The 26,333-nt window shown below is 44.1% G+C and overlaps 2 protein-coding genes across 2 annotated transcripts in view; both read right to left on the bottom strand.

The window, feature by feature from the left end:
• LOC138744967 (vacuolar protein sorting-associated protein 4A) overlaps positions 1-15,214 on the bottom strand; it is a 32,791-nt gene extending 17,577 nt beyond the window's left edge. Inside the window, exons 1-7 of the mRNA XM_069901902.1 lie at positions 15,025-15,214; positions 13,069-13,180; positions 10,712-10,859; positions 9,535-9,596; positions 7,723-7,842; positions 5,571-5,727; positions 2,499-2,647 (exon numbers count right to left, since the gene is read on the bottom strand). Coding sequence (XP_069758003.1) covers positions 2,499-2,647; positions 5,571-5,727; positions 7,723-7,842; positions 9,535-9,596; positions 10,712-10,859; positions 13,069-13,180; positions 15,025-15,048 — 772 coding nt within the window. The 5' untranslated portion in view covers positions 15,049-15,214. The remainder of the gene's footprint in view (positions 1-2,498; positions 2,648-5,570; positions 5,728-7,722; positions 7,843-9,534; positions 9,597-10,711; positions 10,860-13,068; positions 13,181-15,024) is intronic.
• Positions 15,215-19,206: 3,992 nt separating this feature from the next.
• Positions 19,207-26,333, bottom strand: part of sntb2 (syntrophin, beta 2) — a 33,538-nt gene continuing 26,411 nt past the window's right edge. Inside the window, exon 7 of the mRNA XM_069901912.1 lies at positions 19,207-25,347. Within this exon, the coding sequence (XP_069758013.1) occupies positions 25,255-25,347 (93 nt within the window). The 3' untranslated portion in view covers positions 19,207-25,254. The remainder of the gene's footprint in view (positions 25,348-26,333) is intronic.

Below are 26,333 nucleotides of genomic sequence, written 5' to 3' on the forward strand. Positions count from 1 at the left end.
GCAGGTCAATGCAGCATCCATGGAAAGCAAAAGGGAGTTAATGTTTCAGGCCCGAGTCCTTCCTCAGAAAAGTTTTAACCAGGCTAGTTTTAAGATATACTGCTCCCCTTCCAATGAATTAAAATATATACAAATGTGAGAAGTAACTGCTCAATTGCCTAAATAGCTGGTGCCTCAAATCCATTGGCTACAGGGAGTGATAAATGCTGGAAGTACAACAGTTGGCACAATCAGACATTCAAACATACAAATTATAAGCAGGAAGGGGTAACCTGACCCCTCCACTCTATTCAGTCCTTCAATAAGTTAATTCATTATCACGTACCATGATTCAGTAATAGTAGTTGTTTTGTGAGCAACCAATTACAACAATGACATGCATAGTACAAGTTAGACACACAGTGAACCTGCAGTTAAGGGATGCGGGCAACATGTCAAATTTCCCCAGGCTTCTGAGAAAGGAGGTGCTGGTGCACTTTCTTGCTCACTGAATTATTGTGGGTGGACCAGAATAATTCACTAGAGATATAGTACAATACAATTATGCCCGATCTAATGGGGATCCTCAACCCTGCATTTTCACCAACCCCTTTAATCTTTCAGACCCTGTAACCATTCACATCCTTCCATCATCCACCATGCTATGAGGAAGAGTTCCAAAGGCATACAATCCTAGAACATAGAATAATACAGCACAGTAGACTCCCTTCGACCCTTGAAGTTGTGCTGACCTATATACACCTACTCCACATTAATCCTCATAAAAAAAGGAATTGGCTAATCCAAATTAAATGGGAACCTCTATTTTTAAACAATTATCCCACAAGATGATACATTCGCTCCAGATCCACCATGTAATAACTCCTTGGATTATTATATTTTTCAATTTAAGTAATTTCTCACTTTTCTGAATGCCAATATTTACAAGCCTATTTAGTCCAAAATTTCCTCATAAAATAACCTGCCATTCGAGGGATTTATTGTAAACTTTCCAAAAACGGTTTCTAATACAATGGTATCATTTCTTAAATAGGGAATTCAATACATAGTATTCAAGTGCTTTATATAGCTGAAAAATAACCTCCTTATTTTTACATTCAATTTCCTCATAAGTATCTGTGCTTTTCCATTTTTGTTTTGGACTTCAAACATTGGTCGTGTTTAGCTCCAACTATTTTATTAAACGGATTCCCTTAACTTTCACTTTTCCTGAGTTCTAGGTTTGAACTCGATTCAATGTGATAAAAATCTCTATCGATTGGGAACTGGGTAAAACTTCAGTTAGAAGTGTTTCAGAGTTCTGTGTTGTGTATTGCCCTATGTGTTGTGTGGTTTTATGTTAAAAAGTGACAGTTTGCCTTAGAGAGCCAAGGTGAAGCTGGACTGCTGAGAGAGTGGGAGACAAACTGAGCATGTGCAGAAAATGATCTAAAATTTCTGGACTTGGATGATAAACCACCATTTAGGGGTGCTGAGCCATGGTCTGGAGGACAGTTTAGAATGTTGGGCATTTCAAAAAGGACGAACATTCTGAAGATAGCCAGAAGGATCCAGACCAAGCCATTGTTCCTCTCTCTGCAGGCAACACAAGACAATTTCGAATTTTGTGCTCTCTCCTCTCTCTCTCTCAAAGATCTTTTGGCTTCAGTTTACCAAACAAACTGAATTTTGTTTATGATCTTTGCTTCGGTTGAGATCAAAGTTTTGTGAGTCTTGTGTGTTTTGTGTCTAAGTTTTTCTGTGGACTGGTTGGAAGTGTAGCTTAGACTTTGATTACCTATGTTATATTTAGGCTGGGGAATTTATTAGTTTTACATTGTTCTAGAGATTTGCATAGTAACCAGTGGGCATTGTTATAAAAGGGGGGGATTTTGAATTAAAGTTTGAAGGTAAATTTTTTTGTTCATAAAGTAATTGTTCATCTTTATCCCTGTGTGATATGCCTTCTTTGTGGTTGCTGGTTTGATCTTGTAACGGAAGGTACATGGTCCCAAACACGCAATACAACTTTTCAATCCCCAACAGACCTCTCAACAAGAATGGCAAATGGCATTGCTGCTTCACTACAAATTTCTTTTGCAGAGGAGGTTTACTGTGCATCTGATGCACAAGTTATATGTACTTCAAAAGCACAATATTTCAACTTGGAAGCTACATGAAGCTCCTCCATTGTTGAAATGAACTCTGAATAGTCAAATACATTTAACAGACAACTCATTCTGAAAATCAGAATGTTCTATTCAAAACACTAAAAATCTCATAATCAAAAATATATAAAAAGTTTGAACTCTAATTTTACTGGATAAGGCAATATATTCCCCCCTTTCCCCACCATGCTTAAAGCTTTCTAACTTTGGGCTATGTTAGCAACGTGTCCACATTTGGGACATTTCAAACCTCTAAAGGATGACAAGTACTTTCAGCGAACAAGCCCACAAGCTCGAGCTATACACGCGGCATTAGATGTCTACAAAATTTTTGGTCTGACTCCATCGTACCTTGCATCTGGACCAGAAATTCTGTTTTGATGCGTCTGGCAGCTTCACTCTCATTCTCATTCCTGGATCCACAAAGGGAATCAACCTCATCAATAAATATGATGGAAGGTTTGTGCTGTCGTGCCAATTCAAACAGATTCTTCACAAGCCTGAGGGAGACAAGAAAACCAACAAAATTACACACATTCCCAGATCATTTAAAAAACAACTAATTAAGAGTCCAAAACAGACATGTGCCAATGCAATGGAAGACTACAATATGGTCATAAGAGACAAGCAGAATTAGGCCACTGGGATGGAGAAATTCCTTATGTCTATTCTAAAGAATCATCCTTTTCCTGTCCCTTGACTTTCACATCACTGGAAACATCTTCTCCATGTCCACTCTTTCCAGCCTTTTCAATATTCGCCATGTTTGAGTGAGATTACCATCCCTTTAAACTCTAGAGAGTATGGGCCCAAAGCCATCACATGCTTCTCATATGTCAACCCCCTCATTCCTGGGAACATTCTCAATTTCAAGTTTTTTATCATCTGATTAGATATACAACCTAATGAAACAGCATCCCTTTAGTCTAGACCATGGTGGACACAGAAAAACACAATACACAGTTCATAATGATCACATAAATAATCGAATAGAGAGAGAGAGAGAGAGAGAGAGATTGATTATATTGGAATGATTTACACATTTACAGAAGACAGTTCATCAATCTCATATCCTGTAAGAAGCTATTACCCAGCCTGGCATTCCCGATATTGACGCTCCTGTACTTCATTTTTGATGATATTGGGTTAAAGATAACGTATGTTGGATAGAAAGGGCCTTAAATTTCTTGAGCGCTATTGAGACGACACTCAGTTTTAATGATTCTCTGTATAAACTTGAAATTTAAAAAGTTTAGATAGACAGCACAGGAACAAGCCCTCCTGACACATGAGCCTGTACCCCACAAATATACTAGCCTATAACCCCCATACGTTTTGGAAGAAACGTTCACAAACACAGGAGAATGTACAGACAATGCCGGATTCGAACCTTTGCACGATATTAGTCTTGCATTAACCATTATGCCAACAGTGCCATCGATCTGATACTTTTCAGTTACCACAAAAAATGTAGCCAGACAGGACACTCTCGACTGTGCTCCTACAAAAGGTTGTCAAGATGGGGGTCAATAGCTTTGCCCTCCACAACCACCTTAGGAACTGTAGGTGCTGCTGTGCATTCCTAAGAGGAGGTGTTTTGAGGTCGCCTGTTCTATGCACACCAAGGAACTTTGTGCTTTCCACTCTCTTCCACAATGGTTCACCTTCATCCCCCTTAAGTCCACAATCATCTCCTTTGTCTTGTCAATGTTGAGACTCAAGATTGTTGTTCTTGCGCCATTTTATGAGCCTTTCAACCCTTCTCTACAATGTGACTCCTCATTGTTGCTTATTAGGCCAACTACTACTGCATCATCCACAAATTTTTAGTGATTCTGTTAGAACTGAATCTGGCAGTGCTGTCGGGAGTCAGCAGTGTGAACAGTAGCAGGCTGAGTACAGAGCCCTGAGGTGTACCAATGCTCAGCGTAATGGAGCATGAGGTTTTGCTGCCAACATTGTCAGTGTGTGGTCTTTCCATCAAGAAGTCCAGAATCCAGTTGAAGAGAGGGGTGTTGAGTCCCAGCTAGGACAGCTTATCCACCAGACTATGGGGAATGATCATATGGAACTCCAAAACGAAAGTCAATGAACAACAGTATAAGGCATCATCCTCTAGATGCGCCAGGGCGGAGTTCAGGGTCAAGGCTATAGCATCATCTGTGGACTGGTTTGGATGGAAGGCAAACTGCAATGGATTCAATGTTGCTGGAAGATGCACTTTGATGCATTCCATCACCGGCCACTCAAAGCATTTCATGATCATAGACGTTAGTCCCACTGGGCAGTAGCCATTTAGTCTGGTTACCATTGCTAACTTGGGCACCAGGATGCTGGTGGTTGCCTTGAATCCTGTAAGGACTGTGGACTGCTGCAGTAAGATATTGTAGACATCCATTATAACCTCTGTCAGCTGGGCCCCACAGACCTTCAGTACTTATCTGGACTTGCTGATTTGTGTGGGTCCACACTGGATAGGATCTTCCTTAACTCAGCTGCGGTTATGCAGGAGGCCTGTACTTAAGTGGGAGACAAGTCTTTCTGTGATGTCACCTTTTTTTTTCTCATCAAACCGCATGTAGAACATATTCAACCCATCAGGAAGAGAGGCATCAGCATTGCTGACCGGCCACATGAGCCTCGTGTTGCTGGTGTCACACAGGAATCTGTGGATTCTCTGTGCATACCCACGCTTGCCTTCCTTGACTGCACAGAAAAGTTCAGCCCTTGCTAATCTTAATGCTATCTTGTCTCCTGACCTAAAAGCAGGGTCACGAGCTCGGAATAATGCACAGTCCTCTTTGTAAACCTCTATGGATCTTCTGTAATGACATTGTTCCTTATGTGTAGGGTCCAAAATGGATCAATTACTCCAAATGTGGTCTGACCAATGCCTTATAAACCTTCAGCATTGTATCTTTGCTTTTATAACCTAGTCCTCTCAAAATGAATGCTAATAAAGTATTTTCCTTTTTTTTACTTCCTGAAGATGCTGTGTGACCTGCTGAGTTTCTCCTGCACATTTGTGCATTACAACCTCAGCATTTGCATTCTTGTTCCATGCTCTTTGATTTTATGATCCAACATTTCTAAAATTAACATAACTTTCATGCTAATCTTCCAACAAACCACAGTAATTCCTCAAGAATTTATTTTTAACTTCCATACAAGGTTCCAATTATTTCAATGTTCAAAGAAAACTAATTTTCAGATTGGGCATTATTGTAAAATAAAACAGATTGGAAGTGAACTTTGGTGATGTCTACACTACCATGCAATGATTTCTCAGATCCTGTAACTCACTGCCTGGATGTAAGGTGGCAATTGTGGAAGTGGCATTTCCTGCGTGCTAGAACTTGCTGAGAAATGAATTAGCTGTTGTGTGGAGGCTCATGTAGTGCACATCTCAGTCATGTCACTTACTTCTCACTTTCTCCTAACCATTTGGACATGAGGTCAGATGACGATACAGAGAAGAACGTAGAGTTATTGGCCTCTGTTGCCACAGCTTTGGCCAGATAGGATTTTCCTGTACCTGGAGGGCCAAACAACAAGATACCACGCCAAGGAGTTCTTTTACCTACAAACATGAATAGACCATAGCACCAATTAGATTAGCCCAGCCACAATGCAACGAGATTTAAGAAATGATCTAGAAACACAACCTGTAATCAGTCTGGTTACATCAACATCAATGAGCCAAGACAAACTTTCTTTTCCAGCAATGCGAGTTGGTGCAAGTGGGACACATTAAAAAGGCGAGTGCTCAGCTGGCAAGTTTCTCATCCAACTATGGGAGTTGGTGAGAGAGCGTGGCACTTTAAAAAGTGCCTGTAAAAAGTGACGGTAATTAATTAACTGTAGCCAATAAAAGGAAGCTTAAATGGAGCATTCACTATGTGAATGGCACAGTGAAAAAGTGGGATATAAAGACTTTGGCAAAAAAAAAAGGTGCAGGTGTTGGCAGTGATAACAGCCCTATAGGAGAAAAAGACCACAATTAGAAAGGACATGCAAGAGCAGGTGAGATAAGGCAAGGATCTTTCCTAATTCAACAAAAGCCCCTTTCACATTTGCAAGTGATCCCAGGAATTAACTGCCAATCAGCCTTTCAAATGTCTACAGTGAAAGCAGAATCAGCTCGACATCGGCATCAGATGATGTCATCTCATGCCAGGGACTGAGGGCCTTGACCCTTAGTACAAATCCCCAGTGTCTTCAGATGCCGGTGTTGCAATCAGGCAAGTGTGAAATGGGTAAATGCACTGTGGGATTGAAATGTCCCAAGTAGTGCATGAATGTGAAGGAAGAAAAGATTAAAATGAAGGTATAAACTTTGCCATGAGAAAGTTGCAGTGAGAGAGAGAAAGAGAGAAAGAGAGGAAATAAACAGCAACAGTGGACGAGTTTTAAACAGCCTGGGAAAATTGGCAGCGGTATAGCGCACAATTTATAAAGATCGTGGGAAAAAAGCAATGGTGGACCTGACTTCATGTGGCAGAGAAACCCCTCTATGAATACTCCATGCATGTAGCTGGCCATTCAGCCCTTTCTCGACTGCATGGAATTCTGAGAGGGTATTTATAAATTGCTACCAACTTTCCCACGCTGTATAAATTGTGTGCTATAGGGCTACAAACATTCTCACGATATATAAATTGTGCGCTAAAGTGCTACCAACTTTCCCACCCTATTTAAGAATTGTCCATGATTGCTATTTATTGCTAGCACTTTCCCACGTTCCTTGATAAGAGCAATAAAATAATTTTGATTCAAAATGTCAACCATTTTTTTTCCTCCCACTGATGTTGCAGAATGCACTTCCTCCAGCAGATTGCAGTGACTTCAGATTCCAGCATCTCCAGCCTCCTGTATATCTCCAGTGGAAACAACTTTCCTTCTTCTATCTATACTTATCCAATATTTTTGGATTACAACACCTGAAGTCCTCATCCAGGTAAACACAAATATGTCGAGATTTAGACATACAGCACCATATCAGGCTTTTTCGGCCCATAAGCCCATGTGGCCCAATTACACCAAATTGACCCACAACCCCAGGTACATTTTGGAGGATGGGAGGAAACTGGATCCTCTGGGGAAAACCCACGCAGACACGATGTGAACGTACAAACTCCTCAGAGAGCACGGGATTCGAACTCCAGTTCTGATCCCTGGCGCTGTAACAGCATTGCGCTAACCGCTGCACTAACCATGCCACCCTAACTTTCTTCAGTATAATTCTTCCACCAAGTCTCTTAGATTTGTGCTTCTCAATTCCTAACCTCTACTGAAGGAAATGTCCTCTCAACATGCCTTAGCTCTCGATTTTGTAGACTACAAACCTCCCATTTCCTTTCCTCCAAAAATCCGACTGTGACAGTGTCTCCTGATAACAACACTTTTCTAGTCTTCCCAGTACTCTCATAAACCAACTTGTTATTTCAGTATTTTCCATTTTTATAACTGTTTCCCAGGGAGAGTACAGGAAATACATGAACATCAGAACATGAGGCAAAAGATGACCTCGGAAAAATATTCCAAAAATAAAACAGCATTAGATACAAAATAATACCAGTGAACAGGTGAGGGAATTTGATAGGCAATATCACCGCTTCCTTCAAAGCCTCCTTTGCTACTTCCAACCCTGCTACATCGTTCCATCGTACATTGGGCTTCTCCATCACAATTGCACCTATGATTGAACGAGAAAATAATTACATTAAATAAATACAATCTGCCTTTTTATGGAATGTCAACACAAATCTCCCAGAAATTGTGGGGATCTAAAAAGCTGAAAGAAATTAACCCAAGGACAGAATTAGGGTGAAGGATAAGAGGCTTAAAGAGGGCATTGTGAGACCATATGGAGAATTTGCACAGTTTTGACCAACCAGGTATGATATCAGAGAGATAGGCGACAGAAAAGAATTCACAAGAATGTTGCCGGGACTGGCTGATGAATTGAAAGGGGAGACTGTATAGGGTGGGACTGCTCTCCTTTAAGCACAGGTCAATGAGGGAGAGGGGTCTTAAAGAGGTATACCAAATTATGAGGATCATAGATAAGGCAAATAATCAGATATTTTCCCAAGCTAGGGAATCTAATACAAGAGAGGACTGATTTAAGGTGAGGGGAAAGATAAAGGAACCTGAAGGGCATCTTCTTCATACAAAGGTGGTGTGTGCATGCAACAGTTGTCAGAGGAAATGATAGAAGCGGGGACTACTGTAATGTTCGAGACATTTAAACAGGTACACAGACAGGAAAGGCATAGAGGATTATGGGCTGAATGCAGGCAAATGGGTCTAACATGACAAGTTTATCCGAACTGCTTGTTTCTCTATGGAGAACTTTGACTCAATTTGACAAGGTCCATCAGGGTAAGCTGATCCAGAAAATTAAGTCTCATAGAATTTACAGAGTTTAAAAAAAAATGGATATAAAATTAGCTTGGATATAAAAGGTAGAGGGTAGTAGTGGAGGGGTATTTCTCTGACTGAAAGTTTCTGACCAACGGTGTTCCATAAGGATTAGTACAGCACTTCTATTGCTTGTAATGTATATTTATGATTTGAATGAAAATGTAGGTGGTGTTATCCAGTGAGGCACTTTATGGGGGTCAACTATTCTTGGTGGTTCTAAGCTCTGAAACCTGCTGCAGATATCAAGTACGAATTTCTTTCAGAAATCCATTTACAGTACATTCTCAGCCATCTGACCTCCACTGTAGTTTGACAATTCATATGAACCGAATAGTGGTGAGAAATGTAGTTTGTTTTTATTAAAAATTCCCATGCATTTGGCATTCCTAGTGTTGTAGAAAATAGCCTGTGGCCACAACTAAAATCAACTGCAGATGCAGGTTGTCTAAAATAAAATAGAAAAAGCGGGAAACAATAGCAGTTCAAGGAATATCTGTGGAAGGAGAAACAGTTAACAATTCTGGTTGAAGACTCGTGAGTTCTGTTATCAATTTCTTAACATATTAGTTTAAACATCTTTCCATAAATTCACATTCTGGGAAGCCTAAAATCATCATTCTCCATTCTGGCAAGGTTCTTCTTGCTAACTACCATTTCCATTCCTCTCCCTGGCACTTGTTTGAGGTCCAAGATGTGCTTCCAGCAACACATTTCAATATTTCTGCCTACCTTTCCACTTCTACAACACTACCTTCATTATCCAACTCCATCCAGTCTCAGCTCATCTGCTGCCATCATCTTTCCAGGCACCGAGTCTGTAACTTTGGCGTTCTTCATTCAATGACCACACAAGGTTCCAAATCTAGCAATGCCCCGATTTTATAAATTCACTTCCTCGTTGAAATATAAAGTAGATCAGGCTCAGACTGGAGGTGATGACAGACACGACAGTCGCACTCACCCATGAGCTGCTCTTGCAGTTTTTTCTTCTCTGGGTTCTCTCCTTCACTGTCGCTGTCGCTCCTGAGAAACAAAATTAAGATTTTAATTATAGCATCCTTGGGAGAGCAAATGCAAAAATGTTAAACTTATGGCAGCTTGAAGAATAAAACAAATAATTAATGATTAGAAACAGCTAATGAGAAGCAGAAACCATTTAATCTGAGAGCCATTTCATTTGCCTTAATTTGGGCAGTGCCAACAATTCTTAAGCAAATTGGCATCATTCAGGGCAAAACAGCCTTCTTGACCAGCAACCCGACAACCACCTGAAACACTGATCTCCTCCACCACTATGGCACAATGGCTGCAGTGCTGAGGAAAAACACCAGGGAGGAAATGGCAGCAGGAGTCTGGGAACACCATTGCCCTACCCCCTCAGTTTCCCACCCTACCCTGATTTGGAAGTATTTTGCTATTCATCATTATCATTTGGTCTGTAGGAGCAGAATTAGGCCATTTGGTCCAGCAAGTTTCCACCATTCAAATCATGGCTGATGTACTTTTGCATTCAACCCCATTCCCCTGCCTCTCCCCATAACCTTTGACTCCCTCCCTGGATCTTCTACTTCTATGAAAGCGAAAAAGCAATGGAAAGGGAGTGACAGCCAATCCCTTTTACAGATGAATCACTCTGCTGTACAGGAACTGCAGATTTATGAACACAGTCAGACCATTGCATGGACCACCCTCTCCTCCAATACATTAAAGGACTCATTTTGCCTTGGCCACTGTCTGAACTCTTCAAATATGAGATTATGCCCCACCAGATTCAGGTCAATTGCTTTCCCACTGCTATCAGACTCCTGAACTAACCTCACACCCGTAAAATAATGTTGCCTATGTTCTTTTCTAACTGATCTTTCTGTAACTCTATGGTCTGTACTGAGTATTATTTGCTGTAATTACATATGAATGTCTTGCCAGATAGCATCCAAAATAAACTGTTTCACCAGTATATGTGTCAATAAACTTGAATTTCAATATACTTTTCAGTTGATGGATGAGAAAGGAGGGTAGGTGAGACATAAAGTTGATAGGAGTAATAGCATTGGCTCCTTTACAATGCACGCTTGTTTCCCTCCTCCAACACCTTAGGAAATCATTCTCCCTAAATGTTATCCATCCACTGCACATACCCCTTGTCATTTTGCTGGGATTCTTTCACTGGCTTCTTGCCATGCTTCTCTTTGTTTTTTAAATATTCCTTCAACTTCTCTGCTCTGTCCAGGTACTGAATACATTTGGCTCGAATACTCTCCTTCGCCTTTTCTCCATGAGCCTCATCTGTAACAAGAATATTGCAATACTTCATTAAAGTTTTGTTCAGGTGGGATATGTCTTCACCATCTGAGTTATCTGGTTTGCTCAAGATGTCATGTGTATTGCTTATTGACCCCAAAGTATTATTATATCAACACAGACCCCACATGGCTCATCTTTGACAGCTTAAACCATCACATCTTTGGAAAATTGATTACATAACAAACTTATCCTACTCCATTCCAATATCACACACACATCACAGTATTGTGACTAGGAATGCAGCCACCACCCTCACAGTTCCAAACCATCTCCTTAACATTTTTAAAACATTTCTGGGGATACAGTACAAGGTCATGAAATCAGATCTTAGGAAATAAAAGTATTGCCATCCTGATTGTCTTGATATGGTGGTGGTTGACACACCTTGAAATGCTACAGTCCAAGTGGTTATATATCCACAAGAGTGCTGAGGTGCAGATTTAGACTGTAATACACAAATGCACTGGAGAAACTCAGCAGGTCACGCAGCCTTTTACTAGGTTTAATTAAAAACAGGCCGGTGCCTCATAAAGTGGTGAAGGGGAGGAGAGTAATGAGGAAGGGGCAGGGGGACAGGCTAATAGGTAGGTGAATACAGGAAGAAAGGCAGGAGAGAGAAAAAGCTGAGGTGATGGGGAGCAGGGCCGAGGGAACCTACCTCTCTGAGTGGAGGAGCTGGCAGAAAAGAGACAGAGGAATAGAGAGAGTCATGGAGAGAGGGTAAATGGAAATTGAAGGTCTGGTTAGAGACCGCCAGGATGAAATACAAGGCATTGTTCTTCCAATTTGCAGATTTAGAATGGTGACCCAGATGGAGTGTTATATATTTCCAAGTCAGGATGTTGGGCAACTTGAAGGGCTGCCAACAGGGAGGTGCTCAACCATGCACCCTTCTTGGTGGTATAGGCCAGAGTCGTCTAGTAGCTGCAGTGCATTTTGTAGATGGTACACCCAGCACACAAAATCCAGCAGTGTTGAAAGGAATGAATGTTTCAAGTAATTCATGTAAAACCAAAATCCTGGATAATACAGATCAAAGATATCCAGATGGAGAGATACAATCACCAATAGGAGAAGCAGTTAGTAAGTCTGATATGTACGTCTCACATACATGCGTTCCTCTGAGTGAAAAACCTACCCCTCAGGTCCAAGTGAGATATCAGTTTTTAAATAAAGGTACAACATTAATCACCCTCCAGTCTTCCCACACATTACCTGTGGCTAACAATGATACAAATATCTCTTCCAGGACTCCTACAAATTTTTCACCTGGCCATCTGCCTTGTCCTAGGATACATTTGATAAGGTGCTAGGGATTTATCTAGCATTATGCATTTTAACACCTCCAACATTTCCTCTTCTGTAACATGAACTTTTATAGACCTACAGGTCTTTCACTACAGTAAATAGAACTGAGACTGTGTAGGGTGGGACTGTTGTCCTTGGAGTGAAAGAGGCCTTATAAAAGGAATAATAATCCATAAGGGGCATGGGTCACAGGGCATACATTTAAGGTGAGGGTGACCCAAAAGGCTCATCTTTTTCACATAGTCAGCAGTGGGAACATGGAACAAGCTGCCAGGGTAAGATGTAGAGGCAGAAGTATTTAAAATACATCTTGACATATATGTGGATAGGAAAGGTTTAGAGGCAAATGGGCCAAATGCTCTAGCTCTAATAGCCACTTTGGTGTGTCTGGGCTGAATCATCTGTTTCTTTGTTGTATAACTCTAAATGAAAGATCGGTGAATCTCATACTAGATTAAAATACAGATAATTAGGAAGACTAATTGAATACGAGCCTTCGCGATAAAAAGCAGTAAGAAAGTCTTGCTACAATTGTACAGGGCATTAGTGAACCTGCCTAAAGTACTGCATACAGTTTTATTCTTCCTATTTGAGAAGACATATTCTCGCACAGCCGACAACTCAGAGAAGGCTCACTTGGTTGATTCCTAGAGGAAATGTTGAAGGTTGCAGAGATCTGGAAAGGAGGAATTTCTTTTGACAGTCAAGAACCTTTGGATTTTGCAACCCCTGAGATCTGTGGGGCCTATATATGAATATATAATCATATATTCAAAATCAAAACAGACGAGGATCAGAATGGCGAAATAGGCACAAACAGCCAGGGATTCTATTCCAGCTCTTATTAGACCAGTGCACTGACAAGAAATATTGAAGAACTCACATTTAATAGCATGCAAGAAATACTCGACTGCATGTTGATACAATCTCAGTGCCTCCTCATAATTCTTAGCTTTGTCTTCTTCTGTGGCTTTAGTTACAAGATCAATCGCTTTCTGAAACAATTAAAAAACAAAATAAGGGAATGTATAAAAGTACAACAAAATCAAAAAACCTACCGTGCCTACTTTACAAACGGTCTATACAAGCAGACTATATGCTGTACAGTATCCTTATAGTTTTGCAATAAGGGGCGTGGAGGCTGGGGTGAGAGGGGGGGAATACACGGGGTGGAGAAAATGGAGGGGAAATGACACAAGGGGCAGGGAAGAGAGGGGGACGAGGAAGTGGGGGGGGAGAGGCGGGACGGGGAGGCGGGGGGTGCACGGGAAGGGGAGGTGGGGAAGAGGCTGGACGAGGAAGGGGGGCATGAACGGGAGTGGGAAGCGGGGGGGGGGGTTGAATGGGGGGGGGTTGAATGGGGGGGGGTTGAATGGGGGGGGGGAAGTGAACGGGACGGGAAAGTGGAGGGGGGAAGGAGGCGGGGAAGTGGGGGGGGAAGGAGGCGGGGAAGTGGGGGGGTAGGAGGCGGGGAAGTGGGGGGGTAGGAGGCGGGGAAGTGGGGGGGTTGAAAGGAGGCGGGGAAGTGAACGGGACGGGGAAGTGGGGGGGGGAAGGAGGCGGGGAAGTGGGGGGGGGAAGGAGGCGGGGAAGTGGGGGGGGGAAGGAGGCGGGGAAGTGGGGGGGAAGGAGGCGGGGAAGTGGGGGGAAGGAGGCGGGGAAGTGGGGGGGGGAAGGAGGCGGGGAAGTGGGGGGGGGGAAGGAGGCGGGGAAGTGGGGGGGGGGAAGGAGGCGGGGAAGTGGGGGGGGAAGGAGGCGGGGAAGTGGGGGGGGAAGGAGGCGGGGAAGTGGGGGGGGAAGGAGGCGGGGAAGTGGGGGGGGAAGGAGGCGGGGAAGTGGGGGGGGAAGGAGGCGGGGAAGTGGGGGGGGAAGGAGGCGGGGAAGTGGGGGGGAAGGAGGCGGGGAAGTGGGGGGGAAGGAGGCGGGGAAGTGGGGGGGAAGGAGGCGGGGAAGTGGGGGGGAAGGAGGCGGGGAAGTGGGGGGGGGAAGGAGGCGGGGAAGTGGGGGGGGGAAGGAGGCGGGGAAGTGGGGGGGGAAGGAGGCGGGGAAGTGGGGGGGGAAGGAGGCGGGGAAGTGGGGGGGGAAGGAGGCGGGGAAGTGGGGGGGGAAGGAGGCGGGGAAGTGGGGGGGGAAGGAGGCGGGGAAGTGGGGGGGGAAGGAGGCGGGGAAGTGGGGGGGGAAGGAGGCGGGGAAGTGGGGGGGAATGAGGCGGGGAAGTGGGGGGGGAAGGAGGCGGGGAAGTGGGGGTGAAAGGAGGCGGGGAAGTGGGGGGGTGAAAGGAGGCGGGGAAGTGGGGGGGTGAAAGGAGGCGGGGAAGTGGGGGGGTGAAAGGAGGCGGGGAAGTGGGGGGGTGAAAGGAGGCGGGGAAGTGGGGGGGTGAAAGGAGGCGGGGAAGTGGGGGGGTGAAAGGAGGCGGGGAAGTGGGGGGGTGAAAGGAAGCGGGGAAGTGGGGGGGGTGAAAGGAGGCGGGGAAGTGGGGGGGTGAAAGGAGGCGGGGAAGTGGGGGGAGGTGAACGGGACGGGGAAGTGGGGGGGGTGAAAGGAGGCGGGGAAGTGGGGGGGGGTGAACGGGACGGGGAAGTGGGGGGGGGTGAACGGGACGGGGAAGTGGGGGGGGTGAACGGGACGGGGAAGTGGGGGGGGGTGAACGGGACGGGGAAGTGGGGGGGTGAAAGGAGGCGGGGTGAACGGGACGGGGTGAACGGGACGGGGAAGTGGGGGGGGAGGAGGCGGGGAAGTGGGGGGGGTGAAAGGAGGCGGGACGGGGAAGTGGGGGATGAACGGGACGGGGAAGTGGGTGGGGAAAACGAGCCTGCGCCTCTCGCTCCGATCGCGTTACCTGGAGGGTGTTGGGCCCTGACATCTCACATCTCCGGGCGCTGAGACCGTGGACGTCGGAGCAGACCGGACTCGTCCCCACGAACCGTCCACCGCAGCCTACTCGCTCGGGTCGGCTTCAGCCTCACCTGTCCCCGGCTCGGCCCCGACAAAATGGCGGCGGGCGGAGCCACACCGTGACATCATTACAAAACAAGGAATCCGCAACAGATGACAGGCGACAAGAGTGGACGCCGGAGGGGGGGGAGGGGCGGAGCGGCAGCTCCACCAATCCTGTCGAAGCCTTGCGCCGCCATGGGCCGGCGCTGGTATTGCACGGGGGCCTCTCTTCGGCGCGTGTCCCGCGGCTCCGCTCGGTATGAAACCTCAAACTGAACTCATCGAGGGGCAAACAAGATGCCGGAGGCCAGCGCTGCGTCGGCGAGGCTGCGGTCAAAGGATTCCCAGCGGCCTGCACAGTGCGGGAGGCTGGCCGAAGGGGTGCCGGAAGCTACCTGATCCTGTCAGAGGTGCGCATCGGGAGTCGACACTCAGCCGGCCTGAGGGGCTTGCAAACTGCCTTGTCAAATGGGGTAAACCGGGCAAATTGCCGGGTTAGCGCCCCACTCACAGGGCAGCTGGAAAGGGTCCGACCCGGTCAGCGTCGTCCAGTCAACCGGGTCCCTGCCCTTCCTCGGAAGGTAGCCCGGGAACCCAGTTGAACTGGCCCAGGATGCTCAACCGGCAACCTGGCGTCACCGGGAAACCCCGGCTGAACTGTCTGCGGTGATCCAGGGGAGAGAGTGGTCGCTGCCATGGCCGGGTGGGAGAGGGAGAGAGAGCGGGGGAGAGAGGACAGGGGTCGGCTGCCGTGGGGGGCGGGGGGACTGACTGGACTTCGTGCGGCTGGAGATGACTCTGAGGGGCAGGAATGGGTGCTGGCCAGTTTTTGCTGAATCTTTGCCTTATGGTAGCCTAAATTAAATTTTCTGTAATATCACATTTTCTGTTTTATTACAATAAAATAATATTGAACCTTAAAAAGTGCTGGAGAAACTTACCTGTTCTTGGACACCTCTACTTAACCCTTAAACAGGACCCCAGCAAGAAACAGCAGGCCACTGTCTCTCACACCATCATTTCCAGTAATATCCCTTACATTGCATATAACCATATTGTTTTCCAACCCAGCACTGCCCAGTCCTACCTCCTAATTAACCCATTGTCTCCGTATGCCCCTGCCCCACCAAATGGGTATAATCATGCCTCAACTCTATTTTGTCCCCTTTGGTTCAATCCCTTCCTACCTGCACCTGGGGGACCTTATTCTCTCCATCATTTTAATAACTCAGTTCTCCGGGTTGGACTGCCATGGACGTCCAGTCCCTTTACACTTCCATTGTCTACGAGGAAGGCCTCTCTGCTTCTTCCTAGATAATATTCCTGACAAGTTCCCCATCACCACCACCCTCTTCTGCCCATTAGAACTTGTACTCACCCTCAATAACTTGTACTTTATCACATCCCACTTTTTCCAAATCAGAGGTGTCCCTGCTATGCCTGCTGACTTTCCATTGGAAAGCAATATATGCTACAAACTTTTCCTCCCCGACATCAACGACTACATTAGTCCTGCTTTCTGCACCCATGATGATTGTCAACTTTGCTGCCAACTCCACCATGATCTCAAATCATTTGGTTTATCTCTCTTAACTGTCTCTTCTTTCTTGATCTCTCCCTGCTTTCAGGAGACAAATTATATACACACATCTTTTATAAATCCACCAACTTCCACAGTTACCTTGACTACAGCTCTTCCCACCCCATCTCCCACAAGGATTCTTGGATTTTTATCAGTTCCTCTGTCTCTGCCACATCTGCTCCCAGGATGAGGCTTTCCATTCCAGGACATCTGCAATGTCCTCTTTCTTCAGAAAACATGGCCAATATTTTCCATACATCTGAGCACCCCACCAGTTTCCACATCCAACATAACATACTCTGTAATTTCTACCATCTTTAACAGGATCCTACCACCATCATTTTAATACTGAAACAGATCTTTTGTTTTTGGTGGTCTTAAAGGGGATCAAGATCAAGTTTTTCCCCCCACAGTGGATGGGTAAGTGGAACAAGCTGCCAGATATATGAGGGTGGAATTACAACTTTTTAAAGGACATTTGCAACTGCTCTGCCTGAATTGTATTATGAACACAGCTCAGACACACAAATCAGCCACCCTTGCATCAACACCTCCCACTACGGAACTTCTCTTTCTCCTATTGTTAAGTGTGCCAGGTAATGGTCATAGTGACTCTTTGCCTTATGGCAGACAAAATTTGAAGTATATTATGTACAATAAATTTTTAATTTATTAATACATGATAAAAAGGAACCTTTGAACGTCTTCACAGAGAGCGTGGCATCCCAACGTGGTTGCCAGCCAAATTGGTGAATGCGGGTTCAATTTTGAAATTTATGAAAAATTTGGCAGGTATATGAATGAGAGGGGCATGGAGGAATATGGTTGCATGTCAATGGGCCTTGGTGGAATAATAGTTCTGCACAGACCAGAAGAGCCTTCATCTGTGCTGTAATGTTCCATGGTTCTATTCTACCTGATCACACTTTTCCCCCCCACTCCGGTCAGACTGAAGATACATTTGAAGACCAAGTCAAATCTGTAAGGTTTCTGAATGAACAATGAACCATTACTTTGTCTTTTTCTTGCCCTACTTTTATTTTATAATGAAGTTTATATAAATTTTTGCACCGTGATGCCGCAAAACAAACTTTGTGATATGTTCATGACAAATTCTGAATCTGATATTTTCTTCACCTCTGTAATGACTATTGAATTAGCCTTTCACAAAAAATGATCGACTTTGCACTGCTTTAACTGAACATTCTCTCTGTAGAACCATACCCTGCACTTGTTTTATTTTGCATTACCTGTCATACTTGAGTATGGGTTGAATTGGCTGGATATATAATGTATGTATGCTAATAAACTCATCTTTATATCATGTAAAAGTTGTTCCACTACATCTTGATACATATGATGAAACAATTTGATGCCTCCACCTGAAGATGACTGGAAATTGTCAGAAGTAGTGCCATTTCCTCCTGTGCAGTCGCCAGTGATAGATTTTTTTTTTAACCAGGGCACGATGGTTTATCCACTTTGAATGTTTCTCCTTTATATCCTTCTTGCTCTTTACTTAATTAAAGATCTCTCAATTTTATTTGCCAATGTTTTATGTCAGTTTTGCATTGCTTTCTAAATGTTACTTGTTACTGATATCCAGATGTCAGTGCAGCGATGGGTATGACACAAGAAGAATATGAGTTAAATGGAAATCAGTAACAAGTGTCTTCACTGTTTCATCCTGAATCAACATCCTGGTTGGTTTAAGTTTTGGACCCCATTTTATCACATTGGTAGCATTTGTGTTCTGAACTTTTTTCACCTCCGCTGTGAATGGCTCCCATAGCTCTAACACCAACTGCAGTCTACCTTTTCCTGAATCTTGGCTCTGCTCAGTGAAAGTAGCCTCAACTTTTCCTATTTGTTTTAACACCAAATCTAACTGTTTCCTCCACCCCCCCCCCCCCCCCCCCCCCCCCCCCCCCCCCCCCCCCCCCCCACCCATATCTTCCTCCTCCCAATGTCAGGTTGCAGTGGTGGCCACTACATCACACACTTGTCTCAGTCATCTGAGAAATACAAAATAAACATGCTGGTATCTTGAACAAACAATGAGAAACTGGAAAATAACTCAGTGGGTAAGGCAGCATCCTTAACTGGTCAATGTTTTGGTTCGGTACTTTTGATCGATACACAATAAAGGGCCCCAACAGAAAACATTGACAGACCATGAACATAGCATGACCTTCTAAGTTCTTCCAGTTTCTCATTGCTTTACTTCATTACCTGAACTTGTATCTTTAACATTGAATATTTGTTGCCTTTTTCCCCTCAACTATTACTTTTTAAAACATCAGTTCCTATTACCCACAAACTTGTTAAAATATCACCCATTGTCAATACATCCAATGGTGATTGGTGCCTTCACTCTCACACCCATGTTCCATTTGATATGCAATAGAAACAAAGTACTCTTACGTCTTCAACCAGCTTTCTGGGATCTCAGCTGCACCTTACTGTAATCAAAAGAAAACATTCTACAAGCCGGAAGAAAAATCAAAGCATAAAATGGATAATTTATTTCTATACATGTGATGTACAAAGTAATAACACTGGGGATCCAGTGCGGATACAATCTTGTGTCTCAATTTTAGGATGATGACACCCAAGGATGGGTCTAATAATCTTCCCACTCATTTAACTTTGGTATCACAATGCAACATTTTAGCACAAGACAAAGACAGTTAGAAAAATAGAATTTTCTTGGCAATTAGAGATCAGTAACAATTTAATCAAACACAAGGGCTGCTAAAAGTCAATGCTGTTCTTGTGCCTTCAGTGACAGCACCTTTCTCCAAGGCAGTTCACTACCTCTGAAAATATTTGTGGCATTTCTTTACAGAAGAGGGTTTTGTACAAATATAACAAAGTAGCAATGCTGTCATACCATTTACCAGCCTATGGGCAGTGTTCACATTCACTACCTGCACCAGTTTAGTAATTTATGCTAAACATTACCATTAGAGGCAATATTTTTTGTATCATAACCCTTGATTTACCTGGTCAAGATGGCTAGCTTGGGACAGAATTTGGATTTCCAAAGTACTCATTAAGATGCCACACAAAACTGCTGCTGAAAGCAAGAGTTCTTGGTCCTGGACTAGTGTACGAGAATGCATAGGCAAAGAGAAAAGAGGCAGGTTAATTAATTGATAAATCAGATTGGTAAATTGTAACCAATGGTTTCAATAATCTAGGCAAAGAATCTGGATGTAACCAAATTTCCTGACTACACAAGGAAGTGAAAAAGTTTCAGGAACCATCTTCCAAGTCGAGTCAAGAGTTCTATAGCACAGAAACGAGCCCTTGGCCCAACTTCACACCAACCAACCTAGTCTCATTGGCCTTGCTTGGCCCAACTTCACACCAACCAACCTAGTCTCATTGGCCTTGATTGGCCCATATCTCTTTAAACCTTTCCTATCCACTTATCTTTTTAAATGTTTTTCAAATTGTCCTCACTTCTATCATTTCCTCTGGCAACTCATTCCATATATCCACCAGCCTGTGCAGCCCTCAGGTCCTTTTTTTAAAAACTCTGTCCCCTCGTTTTAGATTTCCCCATAACTATTTACCTTAACCATTCCTTTCATAATTTTATAATAGAATAACTTCATAATAGAAACCCAGTAGCCTGAATATGCCTGAGATTGTCTGATCTCAGAAGCGAAGCAATCTCAGACCTAGTCATTACTTGGAGAGGAGACTGCCAAGGAACACCAGGTCCTGTAGGTTTCTGTTAGGGGCAGTAGACAAAAGTTAAAGAATTTCATGTATGTTACATTCTAAATGTAGTGTTATGTGACAATAATGGAACCTTTACATATCTGCAAGCTCATTGCTGTTCCTCCTATGCATTTGGGAATAAAGTCCCAGTGTTTGTAATCCAGAGTCCCTTTTAAGATGAGTTTAATCTAGATAAGTGTGAGGTGTTACACTTTAGGAGGTCAAATGAAAGGGGAATATCTACTTAATGGGAGAGGTTGCTGTGTAGAAGGATCTGGGGGTTAAAGTCCAAAGATCCTTGAATGTAGCCAAGTAGACAGGGTAGATAAGTAAGGAAAACGGTTGGTGTGCTTGACCTCTTTGGATGGGACATTATAAAAGTAAGGAAGTCATCTTGCAGTCATACAAAACTTTGGATTGGCCACACTTGGAACATTGTATGGAATATAGTCTGCAATTCTTGTCGTCCCATTATGGAAAGGATGTGGAGACTTTGGAAAGGATACAGAAGAGGATTACCAGGATATTGCTTGGTTTAGCAGATCTGAGTTATGGAGAGAGGTTAGGTTGTTTTCTCTGGAGCATAGGAGGCTGAGGGAAAACCTGGTAGATATACAAAACCATGAGGGCCCTTGATAGATTGGAGTCAGAATCTTTTCCCCATAGCAAAAGCATATAAATAGGACATGGAATTATGGTGAGGGGGAGAAGTTTAAGGGAGATGTGCAGGGCAATTTTTAAAAAATGGATATGGAGACTGGTGGGTGCCTCGAGCAGGCTGCCAGGGATAGTGGTGGAAGCAGATACAATAGTATCATTTGAAAGGGCTTTAGACAGATATGAATATGAAAGGAATGGAGAGATGTGCACAAGAGAATTTGAATCTTATATCATGTTCAGAACAGACGTATGGGCCAAAGAGCCTATTCTGGTGCTGTTCTGCTCTATGCAGTCTCTCGTTATGATTCAAACCTACCAGTCCCAGCAATATTTTCATGAATCTTTTCTGCACCTCTGCCAGCTTAAGGCCCATTTGATCAATGGGAAAGGTAATGGAAGGACGTGGATGCAGCCAAGGCCAGTGACGGAGCAGGGTGAACGGACCGGGCCGGGGAGTGCCAGCAACAGGGCAGGGCGAATGTGCCGAGCTGGGGTTTGGGGGGGCACTGGGCCAGGAGGACTCCTGCTTATTCCTTACAATCTTACCTAAGCCTCATGTCAGCAAGGCTGAATAATTATCCCAGGGACAAGGAACACTCTATTAATTGCCCAAGGGCAAATCGAAACGTCAGAGTTAGGGAGGCAGATAGGGCAGCGGAGTAGAATGCTCATCCTGTAGGATGTGGGAATTCATGGAATCTTATGGTTTCCCTGATGATACATCTGTGTGAAATGCAGCCATCTCCAGTTCTTGAAAGACCACATTAAGAACTGGAGCTGGAGTTGGATGTTCCGGGAGGCTGAGCCAGACTTTTGTGCAGATGGTTGCACTCAAGAGTGCAAAATTCAGCCAGTAGAAGGGTGAACACAGAGAGAGGAAAGGTGAAAAAAAAGCAAGTCCTGGGTCACCTATGGCCATTCCCCTCAGCAACAAGTATACCCCTTTGTATATGGCTGAGCTGGAAAGGCAGCAGCCAGATCATTAGCTCTGAAAGAAAGGGTGTAATCAGGCAATGAGATAGTCATAAGGGACTTGCTAGTTGAGGGAACAGAGATCCCAGGAGTTTGTGCCTCCCGAGTGCTCAGATCCAAGATATTTCTGAGTGGTTGCAGAAAGTCCTATACAAATCTCTGAGCAACCTCAGTGAAATAAGGCTGCAAAAATGACATTGGTCATAAAGCATAGAAACAGGACCTTCAGCCATTACCTATGCTGACCATTAACCAACCTTCACACAAATCCTAACTCATCCCTCTTCTCTCCCTTTATTGCCATCAACTTCGCCCACATTCTTCCACTCACCTTCACGAGTAGGGAAATAACTGATGATTGGAAATAGAGCACCCGGAGGACACATACAGCTACATGGAGAAGGTGTAAATGCCACAGAGGTCAGGATTGAATTTTTGGAGCTGTGAGCCAGCAACTCTATCCTTTGTGCCATCATGCCGACTGATTTGTGAGAGTAAGGATATCTGGGTTTATTTGACCATCAATGTTATTCAATGCTTCAACATTCTGTTTTAGAAAGAAACAGAAGTGAATGACTCAATATTTTTCCACATTACATTGTGTCTGCATATCCTCGCCCATTCACTCACTTGGTCCAGATCCTCTTGAAGCCAATCTACAAGCCCCCTCCTAGCCACAATCCCAGCTGGGCTGGTTAAATGAGGGACAAGTTATAGAGGTGAGAGACAGATAATTTGGCAACAAGTAATCGAACTACTTGGAGCCATTAGGGAAGCGGTCAATCACACCAGTCAAGTCAGGGGCTGGTGCATAAAGTGCAAGCAGTGTAGTGTTAATCAGGCAACAAACCAGATAGGGTCTGTGCAAAGTGATCAAGAAAGAGAAGGGGCTCACTTTAATCTTTAGGGAATCTGAAATTACAGGAGATAATAGATTAATTTTGCCAGAATCACATCACAATTAAGAATTCATCAGATTTCATTAGAGATGTCTGAATTTAAATTGGGCTCAAATATAAATAATGAAATATAGCACCAGATCCACAGTAACTTTCAAGTTTTATGCTCAACTTATTCATCCCACATTCAGGATTAGGCTACACTTATATCCTCCAATCACAGTTTACCCATATATTGGGCCATAAAATCATAATAAGAGTGGAATAGTTGGCAGAGAGAGGGGCTGCACAGTTGGCGTAGTGGTTGGTGTAACGCCTTTACAGCACCGGCGATCAGGACCGGGTTCAAATCCCACAGTGTCTACAAGGAGTTTGTACACTCTCCGCACGTCTGCGTGGGTTTTCTCCGGGGGTCCAGTTTCATCCCACCACTCAAAATGTACTGGGGGTGTAGTTTATGGAGGTGCAATAAAGAGGAAGAGGAATGCTCAGAAACACCCACTAAATACCAGAAAAAATGATCTTTTCCTGGACCATCTTATAATTTAGTTGCTGAGCTAATATCCTCTCCCTCTCAAAAAAATATGGGTATCCACAAACCCACTGTCCACATCACCCCATCCCAAGATCATATTCAGGTATTACTGCTAACCTGCCAACTAGCTCTGGTGGGCTAGAAGATTTAGAAAGTCCTGCAATTAATTTCCTAGCCCGGTAAACTATAACATTCTTTGCCTTTCCTTTAAACTAGCTCAACCAAATGGTCCGAGATGCAGCCAGGATCAATCTAAGAGAAACAAACAAAACTAAAGCACAGGAACAGGCTCTTCAGCCAACTTATTCCAGCTAAGCCTATCTCCATCTGTTTGGCCCACTTTCCTCCAAACCTCTCCTATCCATGTACCCGTGTTACAATTCTACCCACCTCTACCATTTCCACTGGTTGCTTGTTCCATATATCCACCACCCTTTTGTGCAAAGGTGTCCCCAGGATCCTTTCAAATCTTTAAACTTTAAAGATCTCTTTAAACTTCTGCCCACTCCTCTGAAGAAGAGACTAACCAATAGCTTATTAATTATGATTTTATAAAGCTCTAGAAAACCCCCGTCAACCTCCATCAATCTAGAGAAAACAGATTTTCCAATCTCTCCTTATGACTCAAGTTTTCCAGTCCTGGCAACATTCTTGCAAATGTTGAGCACCCTCTCTTGCTCCATCACATCCTTACTGTAGTGTCATGATCACCAATAGGGAGGTGGTGAAGCCCTTCATTGGAATGAGGAAAGGAGAAGTTACATTGGGATGTCAGTGAGAGCTGGACAGTCTGAATACTGGAGGAAACGCCTCACACAAGCTTTCACCTCCAGCTCTGAGATGATCACTAACCTCACCACCTCTCACCATGACCTGTCCAGGGGAAATCTCATTCCCTTCTCCACAAAGAAAGAATTCTGGGGCAGAGACTAGTGCCAGTCCCTCCATTCCACTATCACACCATCAATGTCAGTATTTTCCCACATGTTGACATCATTACACAGTGAACAGACCACCTCAACACCAGGATCCCACCATGCCTGACCCCATGGGTCACCTCCTCCCTCACCACTACACCCGGCCCCACGGGTCACCGCCACCTCCACCACGCCCAGCCCCACAGGTCACCAATCCCACAGATATGAGACTGTGAAAACCTAAACCAGGAATATCATATACTAATGGCAAAGGAATACTGACACCATTAAGAAAGGGGCTGCATTTGGACATCTGTGCTTCCTAACACAAAAAAAAATCAAAGCTTTGTAATTCACACATCTTCCTGCTCTATAACAGTGCAGAGCTAACATTCTGGCAGGCAGAACAATTCAGGCTGATGCATCATTACAAAGGACCCAAATTAAAGTGACAGCAGTTTTCAAGATGGCATTGCAAAGCGCCAATTGGAAAGCGCCAATCACCGGATAACACCAGAGCAGCTCACATAAGAGTGGAAAACTTAGAAAAATTACAAAACTGTGTATCCAAAGTTAAAACAACTGTCTATACATCAATAAGCTTATTGTGCAATTATATGAATGCAGTTATTCCATATTAAAAGGCACGTTTGGTAACAATCAGAAACATCTACAGGTTTGCATGTGACGACTGAGGCTTGAGATTTCTCCATACACGAGGTGAGGATCTTCCACCCACCATTCTCTCTACTTTTGTAGTTTTCCTTCCCCGAGAAAGACCAAAATTTTTTTTTGCTCAGTTGATGCTGATACAGAGGTTTCATCAGGCAATCCTTCAAACTAAGAGCCCCATCCGGGTCACCTTAGCCAAAAGAAATGAGTGAATCACAAAGACTGCAGGCTTTGGGCATGAGTGCAAGTCCAGGGCCTGGAGAGAAAAATAAAACTTTTTAAATACACACATTCAGCAGACATCACAATCCTCAAAGACTTATCACTTTTAGTCCTTTCACGCAAATTCCCTATCCCCTCCCATCACCAACAGAATTTTTCAGCTCACCTCGAGGTTGTACAAGGTGGGTGGCATTCAACAGGCTCGACCATGTTAATGCAAGGAAGGCAATACAGGCACAGAATACAAAAACATCCCTTAAGCACAGAGAGAATAGGAAATTCTTTATCCAGAGGTTGGTGAATCTATGTAATTTGCTGACACGGACAGATATTGAGGTCATCATTGGGTAATATTTTAAGACAGAGGAAGAAAGGTTTCGGTAAGGAGGAGAATCAAGGGCTATGGTGAGAAGGCAGGAGAATGGGGGCTGAAATGGATAGTAAATCAGCATGATACAAAAACAAGGCTAACTTGATGGGCTGAATGGCCCAAATCTGCTCCTATATATTATGATCTAGAGGGGGAGGTGGTAGGAAAAGATATGTAGGGGATAGTATAGTCATGGGACCACACTATTCTCTGCCACAAGGATTGAGAGTCCCAAAGGCTGTGTTACCTGCCCATTTCCTGGTTTCGGGACTTCTTATGACCGGCAGAGGAATTTGGAGTGGAAGGGGAAAGATCTAGTTGTAATGGCCCATGTACGCTCCACAACACATGAAGTTTAGCAAACAAAAGACAGTAAGGGCTTACAAGAATTCTATGGTAGCCAGGAAGGAGCTGAAAAAAAGGACTTGGGAGAGCTAGGGGGTATGAGATGTCCTTAGCAAATCAGATCAAGGAAAGCCAAGATTTTCTACACATGTGAGGAACAAGATTAAGGGTAGGACGGATTAGGAATAAAGTGGTGGGGGGGATGGAAGAAGAAAAGGAGACAGAAGAGATGGGGACATTCTAAATGAATACTTTGTTTAAGTGTCCATTCAGGAAAGGGATCTTGGTGAATGTGAGGTCAGCAT

This window comes from Narcine bancroftii, chromosome 10 (assembly GCF_036971445.1).
Source record: "Narcine bancroftii isolate sNarBan1 chromosome 10, sNarBan1.hap1, whole genome shotgun sequence".
Taxonomy (NCBI): Eukaryota; Metazoa; Chordata; class Chondrichthyes; order Torpediniformes; family Narcinidae; genus Narcine; species Narcine bancroftii.